This window comes from Protopterus annectens, chromosome 15.part0 (assembly GCF_019279795.1).
Source record: "Protopterus annectens isolate FY-2018-M chromosome 15.part0, PAN1.0, whole genome shotgun sequence".
In the NCBI taxonomy this organism is placed as follows: domain Eukaryota; kingdom Metazoa; phylum Chordata; order Ceratodontiformes; family Protopteridae; genus Protopterus; species Protopterus annectens.
The window spans coordinates 22,083,409-22,096,660 of NC_056749.1; the positions used below are offsets into that span (position 1 = coordinate 22,083,409).

At 45.5% G+C, this 13,252-nt stretch overlaps 1 protein-coding gene across 3 annotated transcripts in view; it reads right to left on the reverse strand.

The window, feature by feature from the left end:
- RFX1 (regulatory factor X1) overlaps positions 1-13,252 on the reverse strand; it is a 1,726,663-nt gene that overhangs the window by 1,364,490 nt on the left and 348,921 nt on the right. For all 3 annotated transcript variants that reach the window (XM_044057089.1, XM_044057092.1, XM_044057093.1), the window contains exon 5: positions 7,883-7,978. In XM_044057089.1, coding sequence (XP_043913024.1) covers positions 7,883-7,978 — 96 coding nt within the window. The remainder of the gene's footprint in view (positions 1-7,882; positions 7,979-13,252) is intronic.

Genomic DNA, 13,252 nt, shown 5'->3' on the forward strand with positions numbered 1-13,252 from the left:
AGGGTAGTCCAGTTTCCCCTCTTCCTAAGCATCTCAAGGATGTCTGAGAAGGAGACATCTTCAGAGGGGGATCTTGGGGACCAGACTCCTCTAAGTCGGTATCCGATATGACAGACTCGGGGGAGTCAACATGCTTCCTCTTGCATTCCCTCTTACGAGGTGGCTCCTCTGATAGATCAGGGGAGGCCTCGGAAGAGGAGGATACACCCAAAGGGGTGTCCTGGAGTGCTGAATCCCCATGCTTGGGGTCTGGAAGAGGGGCAGAGGCTGACGCAGGCACCCTAGGGGGAGGAGCCGATGGGGTCGATCATGGGACTGACTCAGGGGCCAGTACACTCCTCATCACCTTGAAAGCGTCCCTGCCCGGACGCAGAAAAGACTCAGGCTCCGAAGAAACCAGAAGCCCTCCCCGCACCGAGGGGGACGGCTCCGAGGCAGATGTGGGAGCCGAGCTCACCTGCGCCGAAGCACTGAGAGGGAGAGCGGGGTCGGACAAGGGTCGAAGCCACTCGCTCCCTCGGAGCCGATGAGGGAGTCTCGGCGCACAGATCCCTCCAGGGAAGGTACCATGGAAGGGATCAGAGCCGACAACGGAACCGAAAGAGAGGGTATCGGCGCCGACGGTTCCACAACTCGAACCCCAACAAACTCCGGCTCCAAGCTCATAGGAAGAGTCAGAGGAAGAATATCTACAGCTGTGGACGGAGCAGACTCCTGATGAGGAGGGCTGGACAACATTTTGACTAGGGCCTGCGATTTTTAGAGCCTACTGACCACTCTTTGCAAGTCATGGTCCGAAAGTCTAGAGGACCGAGAAGAGTGGGATGATCGATGACTACGCTCCGAATGGAGCAGGGGCGACTTCGGAGTCAAACGTATCGACTCCAAGGAAGGAGACCTGGATCTCTTTCGACTCTCAGCCGGCTCCGAAGACAGTATCGGAGCCGATTGGGAGGGAGGGACATCGGTTCCAGCCAGAGCCGAAATGGATTGCGTGGCTTCACCCAACGAGCTTACGGTTTAGGTGGCCTGGAAGATTTCACTGGCTGAGCCTGCGCCGGTGAATCTTGTGGTTTAAGCATACCCCTCAGCATCAATTTATTTTTGCGCTCCTGCAGGACTCTTGGACTGAAGGCATGACAGATCGAGCAAGAGTCCTGCAGGTGCACAGCGCCCAGACAATACACACAAGAAGTGTGACCATCTGTCAGAGACATCTTCTGACAGCATGAGTCACACTTCTTGAATCTGGACGGTTTTGGATCCTAGGACATCCTAGGGAGAAAACCAAGGACAAGAACCCACACAGATGGTTAAGGTAACCAACAGTAAAAGTTAACACACTACAATTACCATAACCCACAACAAGTACCACTACAACAAAAACTACCGAAAACTATCACTAAACACTAACAGTGATGAATTAGAAGAAATTTTTTTTTTTTTTAAAAGGAGACAGAGAGAAAGGTTAACCTCTAACTTAAACGGAAAGAACCTTTCTGTGGAAAAGGGAGAGAAGGGGGGGAGGGGAAACTCTCTAACTTAAACGAATTTCTTGAGGAAGGGTAACGCTTATCTAGGAAGAAAACTAGCCACAATACTAAAGTCTAACTAACGACTAATTCTACAATAACCAATACAGTTATAAACAAGAAAAATACAATAATAATAATGAAGCTTATACGACCTGAGCCAGTAGAACAACCTCGCAGCAGAAGCGGCAAACGAGATCTGGGTATCTAGTGCCAGGCATCATGGGATATAGGGGGGGCCTTGAGCCAGTAAGCAGCTCTCGAGCATTTTGAAGATGGCAGAGTCGGAGCCGAGGATCGGCTCCGAACCCAACCAGCAAGAATGAAGGCGAGATAGACAACTTAACATTGGAAGTTCCTGCTAGTTCATGCTTTATCTACCTTCCACAGTCCCCGTCTTCTGGGCTATTATGAAGGCTTTAAGCTTCTCTTGTTATTTCCCATGGGTGTGTAAAGTGATACACTGGCACGTTTAACAATGATTAATGTAATTTTCTTCCCCAAGTATACAGGTATAAGTAGTACCGGTGCAAGTCTGACGTGAAACCTGCTGATCACAGTGACACTTTTAATGTTTAAACAAAGTCGGCTCCACAGTCTGCAGAGATTGGGACATGCTGATCACAGTGACACTTTAAAGGTTTAAACAAAGTCAGCTCCATGGTCTGCAAGGATTGGGACCTGCTGATCACAGTGACACTTTAAAGGTTTAAACAAAGTCGGCTCTATTGTCTGCAGGGATGATGGCTTGACTATGATCTGAATTTAATTAGCAGCCTAAGAACTGGAGGAGTTGGCTAGGGAGGAGCAAGGCTGACAATGCATTATTCTGAGTGCTGGATGGTTGACATGTGTACATTAGGGGCACATGTACTGCCAAAGACCACCATTACAGACTGGAGAAATGACACTATCATCTACTTATGGGGGAAGGGAGAAACACAGGGTTTCTGTGGGGTTCCATCACAAGAAATGAATGACAGCCCTCATACTGCCCACTCCACTGAGTGCTGCTGAGGAATGTACAAGGCAAGTGGTGGCAACTAGGGCTTAAAGAGAAAAGTACTACAAAGGGGAGCAAAAAAGTAACATGAAGGGGAGCAAAAAAGGTACAAAAGAATAACATCGAACATAGAATTTTTTCACTGCTGTACATTAAGATTCAAAAGATGCAAGAGCACTGGTGGCTTATATGGCCTGGGATCGACTGGTGACCCAGGCAACAGGGGAGTACACTAATAACAATGCTAGTTCAGCCATACTGGGGGAGAGAATCAACCAGGCATGCTGTACACCTGACATCTTAATGGAGGCTGAAATCAGGATAAAGGGTCAAGGAAATATGCCACCAAGCAGTAAGTAAACCTTACACAGAACATAAAGGGATGTACAGAAGTGGACAGGGGTCACATAATCCAGCATTGCAGAAGACTCTCTTGTCTAGGCTGCTTCTGGTGTTGCAGAACATCATGATATGTCATTATGTCATTTTAATAGGGAGGATTAATAGTAAAGGAGACATGAGTCATGTGACTGCCATACTCAAGAGAGCTTACAATAAAGTTCTCAAAGTGAGCACACCTTGTGTGTCTTACCTATGCATTTTAGGCTTTCTGAAATACTAGAACAGAAGCGTATTATATGTTGTACAGAAAACAAGTTGAATTTATGGGACTTTGAACAGCTATTTTTCTGTATGTGGATCTTGTGTTCTACTTCCACCATGCAATATGATGACAATCACATGGGCACAATCTAACACACAGAAAGCATTTAATTTTTTTCACATTTTGTTATACTAATCACACAAAAAAAAAAAAAAAGTCTTTGAACTCAAGATGCTTGCTTACAGTAAAGCCTCTTTTAATATAATACCTGGCTATATTTTGCTTTGCCCCTCAAGTTTCCTATCCAGTGCTGTCATTTGAAAGGACTGATAGTGGCTTGAAGTAAACCAATTAAAGGTTAGTCATTTTTCAGCAGTGTTTCTGCAATGCCCAAAAACGTAAGTTTCAATCTTTTCCAATGTATCTCAGGAAGCTGAAGCTTACTACTGGTTAAAAGTACACTAGTGATTCTCTGTGGGTATTAACCTAAGCCACAATTACCTACTTAGAAGCAGCATTACTTTGGTTCTGTTGGTATGAATTTATAAAACAATTATCTACTTAGAAGCAGCATTAATGTGGCTGTTTGAGTATGAACCTATACCATGATTATGTATTAAGGAGCAGCATTAGTTTGTCTCCGTCACCATGATTACCTATTAAGGAGCAGCATTAGTTTGGCTCCGTCACCATGATTACCTATTAAGGAGCAGCATTAGTTTGGCTCTGTCACCACGATTACCTATTATGGAGCAGCATTAGTTTGGCTCTGTCATCACGATTACCTTATTAAGGAGTAGCATTAGTTTGGCTCTGTCACCACGATTACCTTATTAAGGAGCAGCATTAGTTTGGCTCTGTCATCACGATTACCTATTAGGGAGCAACATTAGTTTGGCTCTGTCACCATGATTACCTATTAAGGAGCAGCATTAGTTTGGCTCTGTCACCACGATTACCTATTAAGGAGCAGCATTAGTTTGGCTCTGTCACCACGTTATCTATTAAGGAGCAGCATTAGTTTGGCTCTGTCTCCATGATTACCTATTAAGGAGCAGCATTAGTTTGGCTCTGTCTCTGTCACTGCGGTGGTGGTGCTGCAGTAGCGTTGTCGCCTCACAGCAAGACGTTATCCTGTTCGATTCTCAGCTAGAGTGTCTTCTGTGTGGAGGCATGTGTGAAGGGGCGTACCTTTGTTGAAGGTTGTGCGTCAGGGCTGGCAAACTCGGCACGTAAAAAAAATCTACTGCCAATCATTAGCGGACCGCTGTTCTGCTGTGGCGACCCCTAACCGGGAAAAGCCGAAAGACACAAACATTAGTTTGGCTCTGTCACCACGATTATCTATTAAGGAGCAGCATTAGTTTGGCTCTGTCATCACAATTACCTATTAAGGAGCAGCATTAGTTTGGCTCTGTCACCACGATTACCTATTAAGGAGCAGCATTAGTTTGGCTCCGTCACCACGATTACCTATTAAGGAGCAGCATTAGTTTGGCTCCGTCACCACGATTACCTATTAAGGAGCAGCATTAGTTTGGCTCTGTCTCCACGATTACCTATTAAGGAGCAGCATTAGTTTGGCTCCGTCACCACGATTACCTATTAAGGAACAGGATTAGTTTGGCTCTGTCTCCACGATTACTTATTAAGGAGCAGCATTAGTTTGGCTCTGTCACCACGATTACCTATTAAGGAGCAGCATTAGTTTGGCTCTGTCACCACAATTACCTATTAAGGAACAGCATTAGTTTGGCTCCGTCACCACAATTACCTATTAAGGAACAGCATTAGTTTGGCTCTGTCACCACAATTACCTATTAAGGAGCAGCATTAGTTTGGCTCCGTCACCATGATTATCTATTAAGGAACAGGATTCGTTTGGCTCAGTCACCACGATTACCTATTAAGGAACATTAGTTTGACTCTGTCATCACAATTACCTATTAAGGAGCAGCATTAGTTTGGCTCTGTCTGCACGATTAGCTATTAAGGAGCAGCATTAGTTTGGCTCTGTCACCACGATTACCTATTAAGGAACAGCATTAGTTTGACTCTGTCATCACAATTACCTATTAAGGAGCAGCATTAGTTTGGCTCTGTCTGCACGATTAGCTATTAAGGAGCAGCATTAGTTTGGCTCTGTCACCACGATTACCTATTAAGGAACAGCATTAGTTTGGCTCTGTCACCACGATTACCTAAGAAGCAGCATTAGTTAAGCTGATGAAATATTTTATATAACTGGCAATACCTGGCAAACAAGAAGGTGCACAAGGGCCCATGGTTAAGTCTGTTACTACCTACCTAACTAGAAACCAAGATTAATGTACAAGCAGCGCAGCAAAACTGACAAACACAGTGTATGCTGTTTCTGAATGTAGTCCGTGTTATAAACTTACTTTTCTTTTTCTATTTATGTGGATGTCTGTAATACTTTGCATGTCTGCATATTTCAAATTCACAAAGAGAGTTTATCTGGTCAGTTGTTACAATTAAGAATAACAACGCTACCAGAAGTAGGAAGTACCATGAATCCTGGGGAGAGGACTGTATGCCTGGGGTGCATGCTCCCATGGTTGAATCCCCAGTGGAGACTGGATATCACATGAAGTGCTAACTAAGGCATGCATGGCTACCTTGAAGGATCTCATCACTCAAATAAGTCAGAGACAATACATGTCAGTGACAAGACATCCTCCCTTACGCCCACTTCATGCCAAACCATGGGCAGCTGGGGATATGGCCACAAAATCGAATTTAAAAACAGCCCTGAGAACTGCTTAAATGATAGCCAGTCTCTACTGGCTCTCACCATGGTGACGGAGAACAAATGGGCCATCAAAACTAGAAAGGGTCTGATGATCAGGAGGCAGCAGGAACAAAGATTTCCTCAAACCACCACCAATGTTCATCACCCTGTGTCCAAAACATAAGCACCACTGCAAACCCTTTTGAAAAAAGTAAACTGTCAGCCTGTCAGCGTTGACTTTCTGCTGTGCTCTCAACAACCCAAACATCTAAACAACCTCTGCCTCAGTTCCCCATCCTCCAACCTCAGAAGTCAAGCCCCTTAGCACCTACAATGCAAGCCCCCTAAAGAGGCTCCATTCAGACCACTGACCCTCTATCCTAGGCCCCAAACTATGGCAATCTATCCCTTCCTATCTTAAATAAATCTCATCTTACCTCAAATTCTCTGCACAGCTTAAAGATTCTGATCAAAAACTGTCCAAAGGTAAATGTCATTTCTCTGGACACAATCTCTTATTTTTCAAATTTTAACTCCTTGTCTCAGCTATAATCTCATCGATGCACAGCTGTCTACTTTGCACCTGATCGTTTTTGCAGACAGTGTGTGTATATAATTTCTTTTTCCTGGTTACACTATGTATCTGATTGTACTTATGCCTTTAAATTGTTCCATTTCCCCTGGATGAGACTGAAACTGATCACGTTTGATTAGCACCTGACCTCAGCTAATGCATACAAATAAATAAATGAAATTTAAATAAATACTTAAATGTTAGGGTGGATCAGTGGGTGAGTTCAGATGATACATGCATTTAAATACGTAAGGGAAAGGTGTGGATGGGTTACCAAGAAAAAAAAAATTAACACTTCAAAGTACATAATCAATTTGGGAAAGGATTCAGTACTTAGTGGGAAGCAAACCTGGGCAACCAGCTCCTTAGTAAAGAATGGCAGCCTGAAGAATGTCAGCTGCTGCTTGCCATGTCATCCATCAGCCATGGCTGTGTCCCTGCCTCCCCCTCCAGTACAACAGGCAGCAGGGTCCACCCCTGTCACATGGAACAGACCTGCGACAGGGAAGTGAAAGCCATGTCATCCATCAGCCATGGCTGTGTCCCTGCCTCCCTCTCCAGTACAACAGGAAGCAGGTCCACCCCTGTCACATGGAACAGACGGAAGTGAGCCATGTCATCCATCAGCTGGAACAGACTTGTGGGAAGAAAAAAGCATGTCATCCCTCTCTCATGCATGTGTGTGTCCCTCCCTCTCCAGTACAACAGGAAGCAGGTCCACCCCTGTCACATGGAACAGACCTGTGACAGGGAAGTGAAAGCCATGTCATCCCTCAGCCATGGCTGTGTCCTTGCCTCCCTCTCCAGTACAACAGAAAGCAGGTCCACCACTGTCACATGGAACAGACCTGTGACAGGGAAGTGAAAGTTATGTCATCCATCAGCCATGGCTGTGTCCCTGCCTCCCTCTCCAGTACAACAGGCATCAGGTCCACCCCTGTCACATGGAACAGACCTGTGACAGGGAAGTGAAAGCCATGTCATCCATCAGCCATGGCTGTGTCCCTGCCTCCCTCTTCAGTAAAACAGGCAGCAGGTCCACCCCTGTCACATGGGACAGACCTTCAAGGTCGACAGAAAAGACATTTCTAAATTAACCAAATGCTTATAAACAGTGACCATCACTACAAGAAATCAGTATCCGAATTTTATGTGCTTCCTATAGCTACAGCCGAATTAGTGAGTTACATTTGTACAAATTAATTACATAAAAAGCAAGGCTAAATATACTGTATATAACTGCATCAAAGCTGCAAGTTGATGGCTGCATTTAAGCATGTATGTAGAACTCTTCTTGAGTAACCAAGTACATCTCTGACACAGGATTAAATGTTTAAATGTCCAGTCTATATAGCTGCCTAATCTGGTTAACAAAGCACAGACAAACAAACTCTGTAAAAAATGGGAGGTAAGTTACCTCTGGTGGAGAATGAACCTGTTGAATACTGTGCACTGTCAAAGCTGGGACTTGTCCTCCTTTAACGGCCTGTGAAGTGCTCTGTACCACAAGGCGCTACAATTAAAAATATGCATAAAAAAAAAACAATTCTGCTCAGTTCAAATAATGAACCACAAAGCACAAGTAAAGATGATTTTGTGACAGGCAACAGCAGAATTTGAGCAAGTCTGTTAACATATTTATCTACAGAAATTATACATTTGGTGTGACAAACCCATGAGGACCCTATTTTTTTTTCCTTTTTATTCCAGCAGGGGGTCACATACACTGACAAATTTCAGCATTTCAAACACAGGCAGCTTCACTCTATTCTCACCTACAGGTAATTTCTAGCAGACACTAGCACTACCCAGCAACCAATGCAGGAACCGTGGTGGGAGGGAAAGTACAGTTGTGTACACTTACCATAAATGTAGATGTTCGAGTGTAATCACTGTTGCAGTCATCACCTGTGGGTTATCCCTGCTGTGGTAGCCCTCGGCCGGCCTGAATACCAGTGTCAATGTTTTTCTGCATTGGCTGCTGTTGCTTGCTGCCTGATGTCAGGTCGTCAGTGCTACAATGGAAGGCAGCCAACGCCATTACATCAGTTATTCTTGCCCTAACCAGTCAGAGGCCCAAGTAAATATGGTAAAGTGGTCCTGGTGGCTAAAAGCCACCGTTAGAAAACTTTGTCTCCCTAAAGAAAGAAGATATAAGGGGGAAGGAGGGTGGGAAACCAGGACTGCAACAGTGAATACACTCGAACATCTACATTTATGGTAAGTGTACACCTGTACTATGTTCTTCATGGTTCACTGTTGCAGTCATTACCTGTGGGAGGATTCCCAAAGCTGAGGAGAGGGGTGGTAGGATTAGTAAGAGACCTAGGAATGGGTCAGCATGCCCTGCAGAGGCAAACCCTGCCCTAGCCTTAGAAAATAGAGGTAGGTGGTAATGCTTGGTAAAGGTATGGACAGAGGTCCAGGTGGCAGCTTCCAGGATGTCACTGGTGGGAACTCCTCTGAGGAATGTTGTGGAAGTGCAGGCTGCCCTAGTGGAATGGGTTTGAATAGACTTGGGGGGGGGGTTCCCATGTAGCAGAAATAGATACAGTGTGATATCCATTTGGAAATGGTTTGTTTGGAAATGGGCTTCCCCTCTGCCCCTGGGGCAAAGCTGACAAGTAGTTGGTCTGTTTTCCTGAAGGGTTTAGTACAGTCCAGATAGTATCTGAGCTGTCTGTGCATGTCTGGTGAGTGCAGAATTCTTTCCCCCTTGTTTTGAGGGTTAGGAAAGAAGGTGGACAGATGTATGGCCTGGCTGAGAGTTACATTAGACACCACCTTGGGCATAAATGAGGGATTAGTCCTCAGAGAGACCCTGTCTGGATGGAAGATGATGAAGGGCTCAATGGTCATCAGTGCCTGAAGATCTGAAACCCTTCTGGCTGAGGTGATAGCTAGGAAAAAAGCAGTCTTCGAGGAGAGGTATCTTAGTTCTGCTGAATAAGCAGGTTCGAAGGGTGGTAAAGTATGTTTTTCCAAAACATAATTCAGGTCTCAGGCTGGAGTGGGAGACCTTCTGGGAGGTCTGATATTAGAATCCCCTCTGAGGAATTGTTTAATCAAAGGATGGGAGAACAGAGGCTGTTCTGTATCAAAATGGACTGAAATAGCCGAGGCGTGGATGTTAATAGACAAGGATAGGCCACTATTAAGTAGCTCAGCTAGGTAGTCCAAGATAAGAGGGATGGAAGGTTGTGAGGTACTGCCCCCTCTGGACTGGCTCCAGGAGCAAAATCTTTCCCATTTTCCTGCATAAGATTTTCTGGTGCTGGGCCTTCTGGCCTCTGTGATAATGTCTAGGACCTGTTTACTTAACAAGGGCCCCTTGTTTGCCTTTAGAGTATTAGCCATGCTGATAGTTTGAGTCTGCAAGTCTGGGTGCAGCACCCCCCCACACACACCTGAGTTCTGATGTCTTGAGATCAGGGAAAGCTGCCTGGGAGGCTGCAAGATCAGGCTGCGCAGTAAGGGGTACCAATGCTGTCTGGGCCAATCTGGAGCAGTGAGGATGGCGTTTGGTCTCTCCTCCCTTATTTTGGTCAGTACCTTGAGAATAAGAGGCAGAGGAGGGAATGTATACACAAAGAGGGTGTTCCAGGGGAAGGTCAAGGCATCCACCTTCCATGCTAGGTGGTGATACTCCTTGGTAAAAATTTTTTTTTCAGCTGATGGTTGAGATGTGAAGCAAAGAGGTCCACCTCCGGAGTCCCCCATGCCTGAGTGATTTGTAAAAAGATTTTTCTGTGGAGCTACCATTCATGGGGGTCCAGTAAGTTTCTGCTTAAGTGGTCTGCCAGGGTGTTGTTGATCCCTGGTAGGTATTTGGCTATCAGGTGTAGTCCCATGGAAGCGGCTCTCAGCCAGAGGCTCGTGGCTAGCCTGCAGAAAGGGTAGATTAGGTCTCTCCCTGTTTGTTGATGTACCACATTACTGTGGTGTTGTCTGTTTTGATAAGGAGAACCCCTGGCTAGAGATGGGATTTGAAGGATGTCAAAGCCTTTTGTACTGCCAACATTTCCTTCTGGTTGATGTGTAAGGGGAGGTGCTGGGCATCCCCAAAGACCTTGGGTGCACCTGACTTCTAGGTGAGCGCCCCAGGCTATGTCTGAGACATCGGTGGTAATGGTCTGCCCGGTTGGGCGGAGGGTGAAGGAAAGACCCTTGTTCTGGGCACAGGCTCCTGCCCACCAGAGAAACTCGGCCCTTATACAGGGGATCAGAGGTAGAGAGGCCTCTAGGGGTTGAGAGTGCTGACACTAAAAGGTTCTTTAGGTACCACATGAAGTTTTCTCATGTGAAGCCTGGCCAGAGGAATTAGAAGATGCAAGATGCCATGTACCCCACGGCTTCCGGGAACTTCCTCGCAGTGAGGTGGCTTCTGGAAGCCAGCTGGGTAAAATAGAGAGGCAGGAAGCTCTGGTTTTCTGGGGATATGAAGGCCATTTGGGATGCTGTGTCCAGCAGTGCTCCCAAGAAAATGATCTTCCTGGAGGGTGTTTGCCTTGATTTCTTCTCGTTGATGGTGTACCCTAAGGAGGGTAGGAGGGTTTTGACAAAGAGGAGGTCCTTGAGGAGCTTTTCTTTGCAATCTGCCTGAATGAGGCAGTCGTCCAGATAAGGGTAAATTTGTATATCTTTCTGTCTGCAAAAGGCTATGACCGGGGCTAAGCATTTGGTGAATACCCTAGGAGCAGTAGATAAGCCAAAGGGTAGTCTAGAGAACTGAAAGTATTGTGAGCCTGCTCTGAAGCAAAGGAATTTCCTGCAGGATTCCCTTATCGGGATGTGGAGGCAGGCATCTTTTAGATCTAGGGAAACTAACCAGGCATTCTTTGTCAGCATAGGCAGCAGCTGCTGCAAGGTTAGCATTTTGAATTTGGGGACCACCAGGAAGGTGTTCAGAATGGATAAATCCAGGATGGGGTGACAAGTGCCCTCTTTTCTGGGAACAAGTAGTAGTTTGGAATAAAAGCCTTTGCCTGTTTGATCTGAGGGGACACGTTCTACTGCTCTTTGGGATATTAGAGTTTGGACTTGTTTCAATATCTCTGCCCACTGATTTGTAGGTAAGTCTGGGTACCATCTTGGAATTGGGAACTCGCTGAAGGAGAATTTGTATCCCTGAAAAATGATCTTTAAGACCCATTGGTCCTTTGTTACAGAAAGCTAATTTTCTTTGCAGAGGGAGAGCCTTCCTCCTAGCTTTTGGTGAGTGAAAAGAGGGCAGAGGGGGGGTGAGGGAGTCATTGAGAGTTTTTGTCATAGAGGGATGGCTTAGAACTTCCTGCCTTTGGAGTGGAAGTGGTCCACTGTTTGGTTCTCTGCTGTCCCTGGGACAGGAGTCTGGGTGGTCTGTCCCTGCGGGGCTTACCTTGCCCCTGTCTGCTAGGTGCAGGAAAGGACCAGTGTCTTGAGGGAAAATTCCTGCTGAACCTAGGAGGTTGTACCTGAAGGAAATCTTTTACTGTTTGCACAGATTTTGCTTTGTCTTCCATCTTTTTAAGCACCTCTTCTGCTTTTACTCCAAACAAGCGGTCCTTATCCAAGGGTGCATCAAGTAATTTAGATTTGACATGATCAGGGAGAGGTTGTTCCTTCAACCATACATGTCTCCTAATGACAGATCCTGACACTGCTGCCCTGCTTGAGGCTTCTAGGGCATCATATCCACAGTGTAATGAGTGTTTGGCCGCATGACAAGTAGAGTGCAGTAAATCTGCTAATTCTTTCGAATTGGCACAGTCAAGAAAGGTTGAAATCAAGAAGTTATGTACTCACCATAACGTTCGATGTATGTAGTCCATCTCGCCTCACATTCTTACCCGTGGGTTCAGAGCCGAATATCAGCTCCGACTCAGCCAAACTTTTCTAGCTCGAAGTCTTCTATTGGCTGGGCTAAACAGGTATCCCATGCTGCACTGCTCTATATCTCCAGATCTAGTTTGCTGCGAACACTCATTCATACCCCATGCATACACAACATCCAGGTAAAAAAAAATAAGCTAAAGGTGAAGGGAACTCTGTAAATAGAAACCTAACCTCCAGATCCTCCAGGAAGGGGGAAGGTGGGAGGGTAAGTAAGAATGTGAGGCGAGATGGACTACATACATTGAACGTTACGGTGAGTACATAACTTCTTGATGTTATGTAGTCCAATCTCGCCTACATTCTTACCCGTGGGACAGCGTCCCTAGCACCTACATCCTGGGTGGCTCATAGGAAAATACTCCTGAGTACTGTGGATCCCAAGGACGACCTGCCCCTAGATACCACGTCCAATTTGTAATGAGTAACAAATGTGTGAGGAGAAGCCCAAGTAGCTGCAGCACATATATCATCCATCGACAATCTGGCTTGATAGGCTGTAGATGTAGAAAGAGCCCGAGTAGAGTAAGCCTTGACCGGAAACGGCAGGTCTTTTCCTCCTGTGGAGTAGGTGAAAGAGATGCAAATAGATATCCATCTGGATAGGGTGATTTTGGAGACAGGGGACCCAATTTTGTTTTCCGAAAAGGAGACAAATAGTTGATCAGACTTTCGGATATCTTTTGTTTGGTGCAGATAGAAACGTAACTGTCTGTGTACATCCAATTGATGAAATTTAAATTCTGCCTTGTTTGAAAAATGAGGAAAGAATACAAGCAACTAATAGATTGATTAAGATTAGATATGGAAGCCACTTTAGGAAGGAAAGAAGGGTTTGGTCTAAGAGAAACCCTGTCCTTATGGAAGATCAAGTATGGAGGTTTGATAGAAAGGGCTTGAATTTCTGAAACTCGCC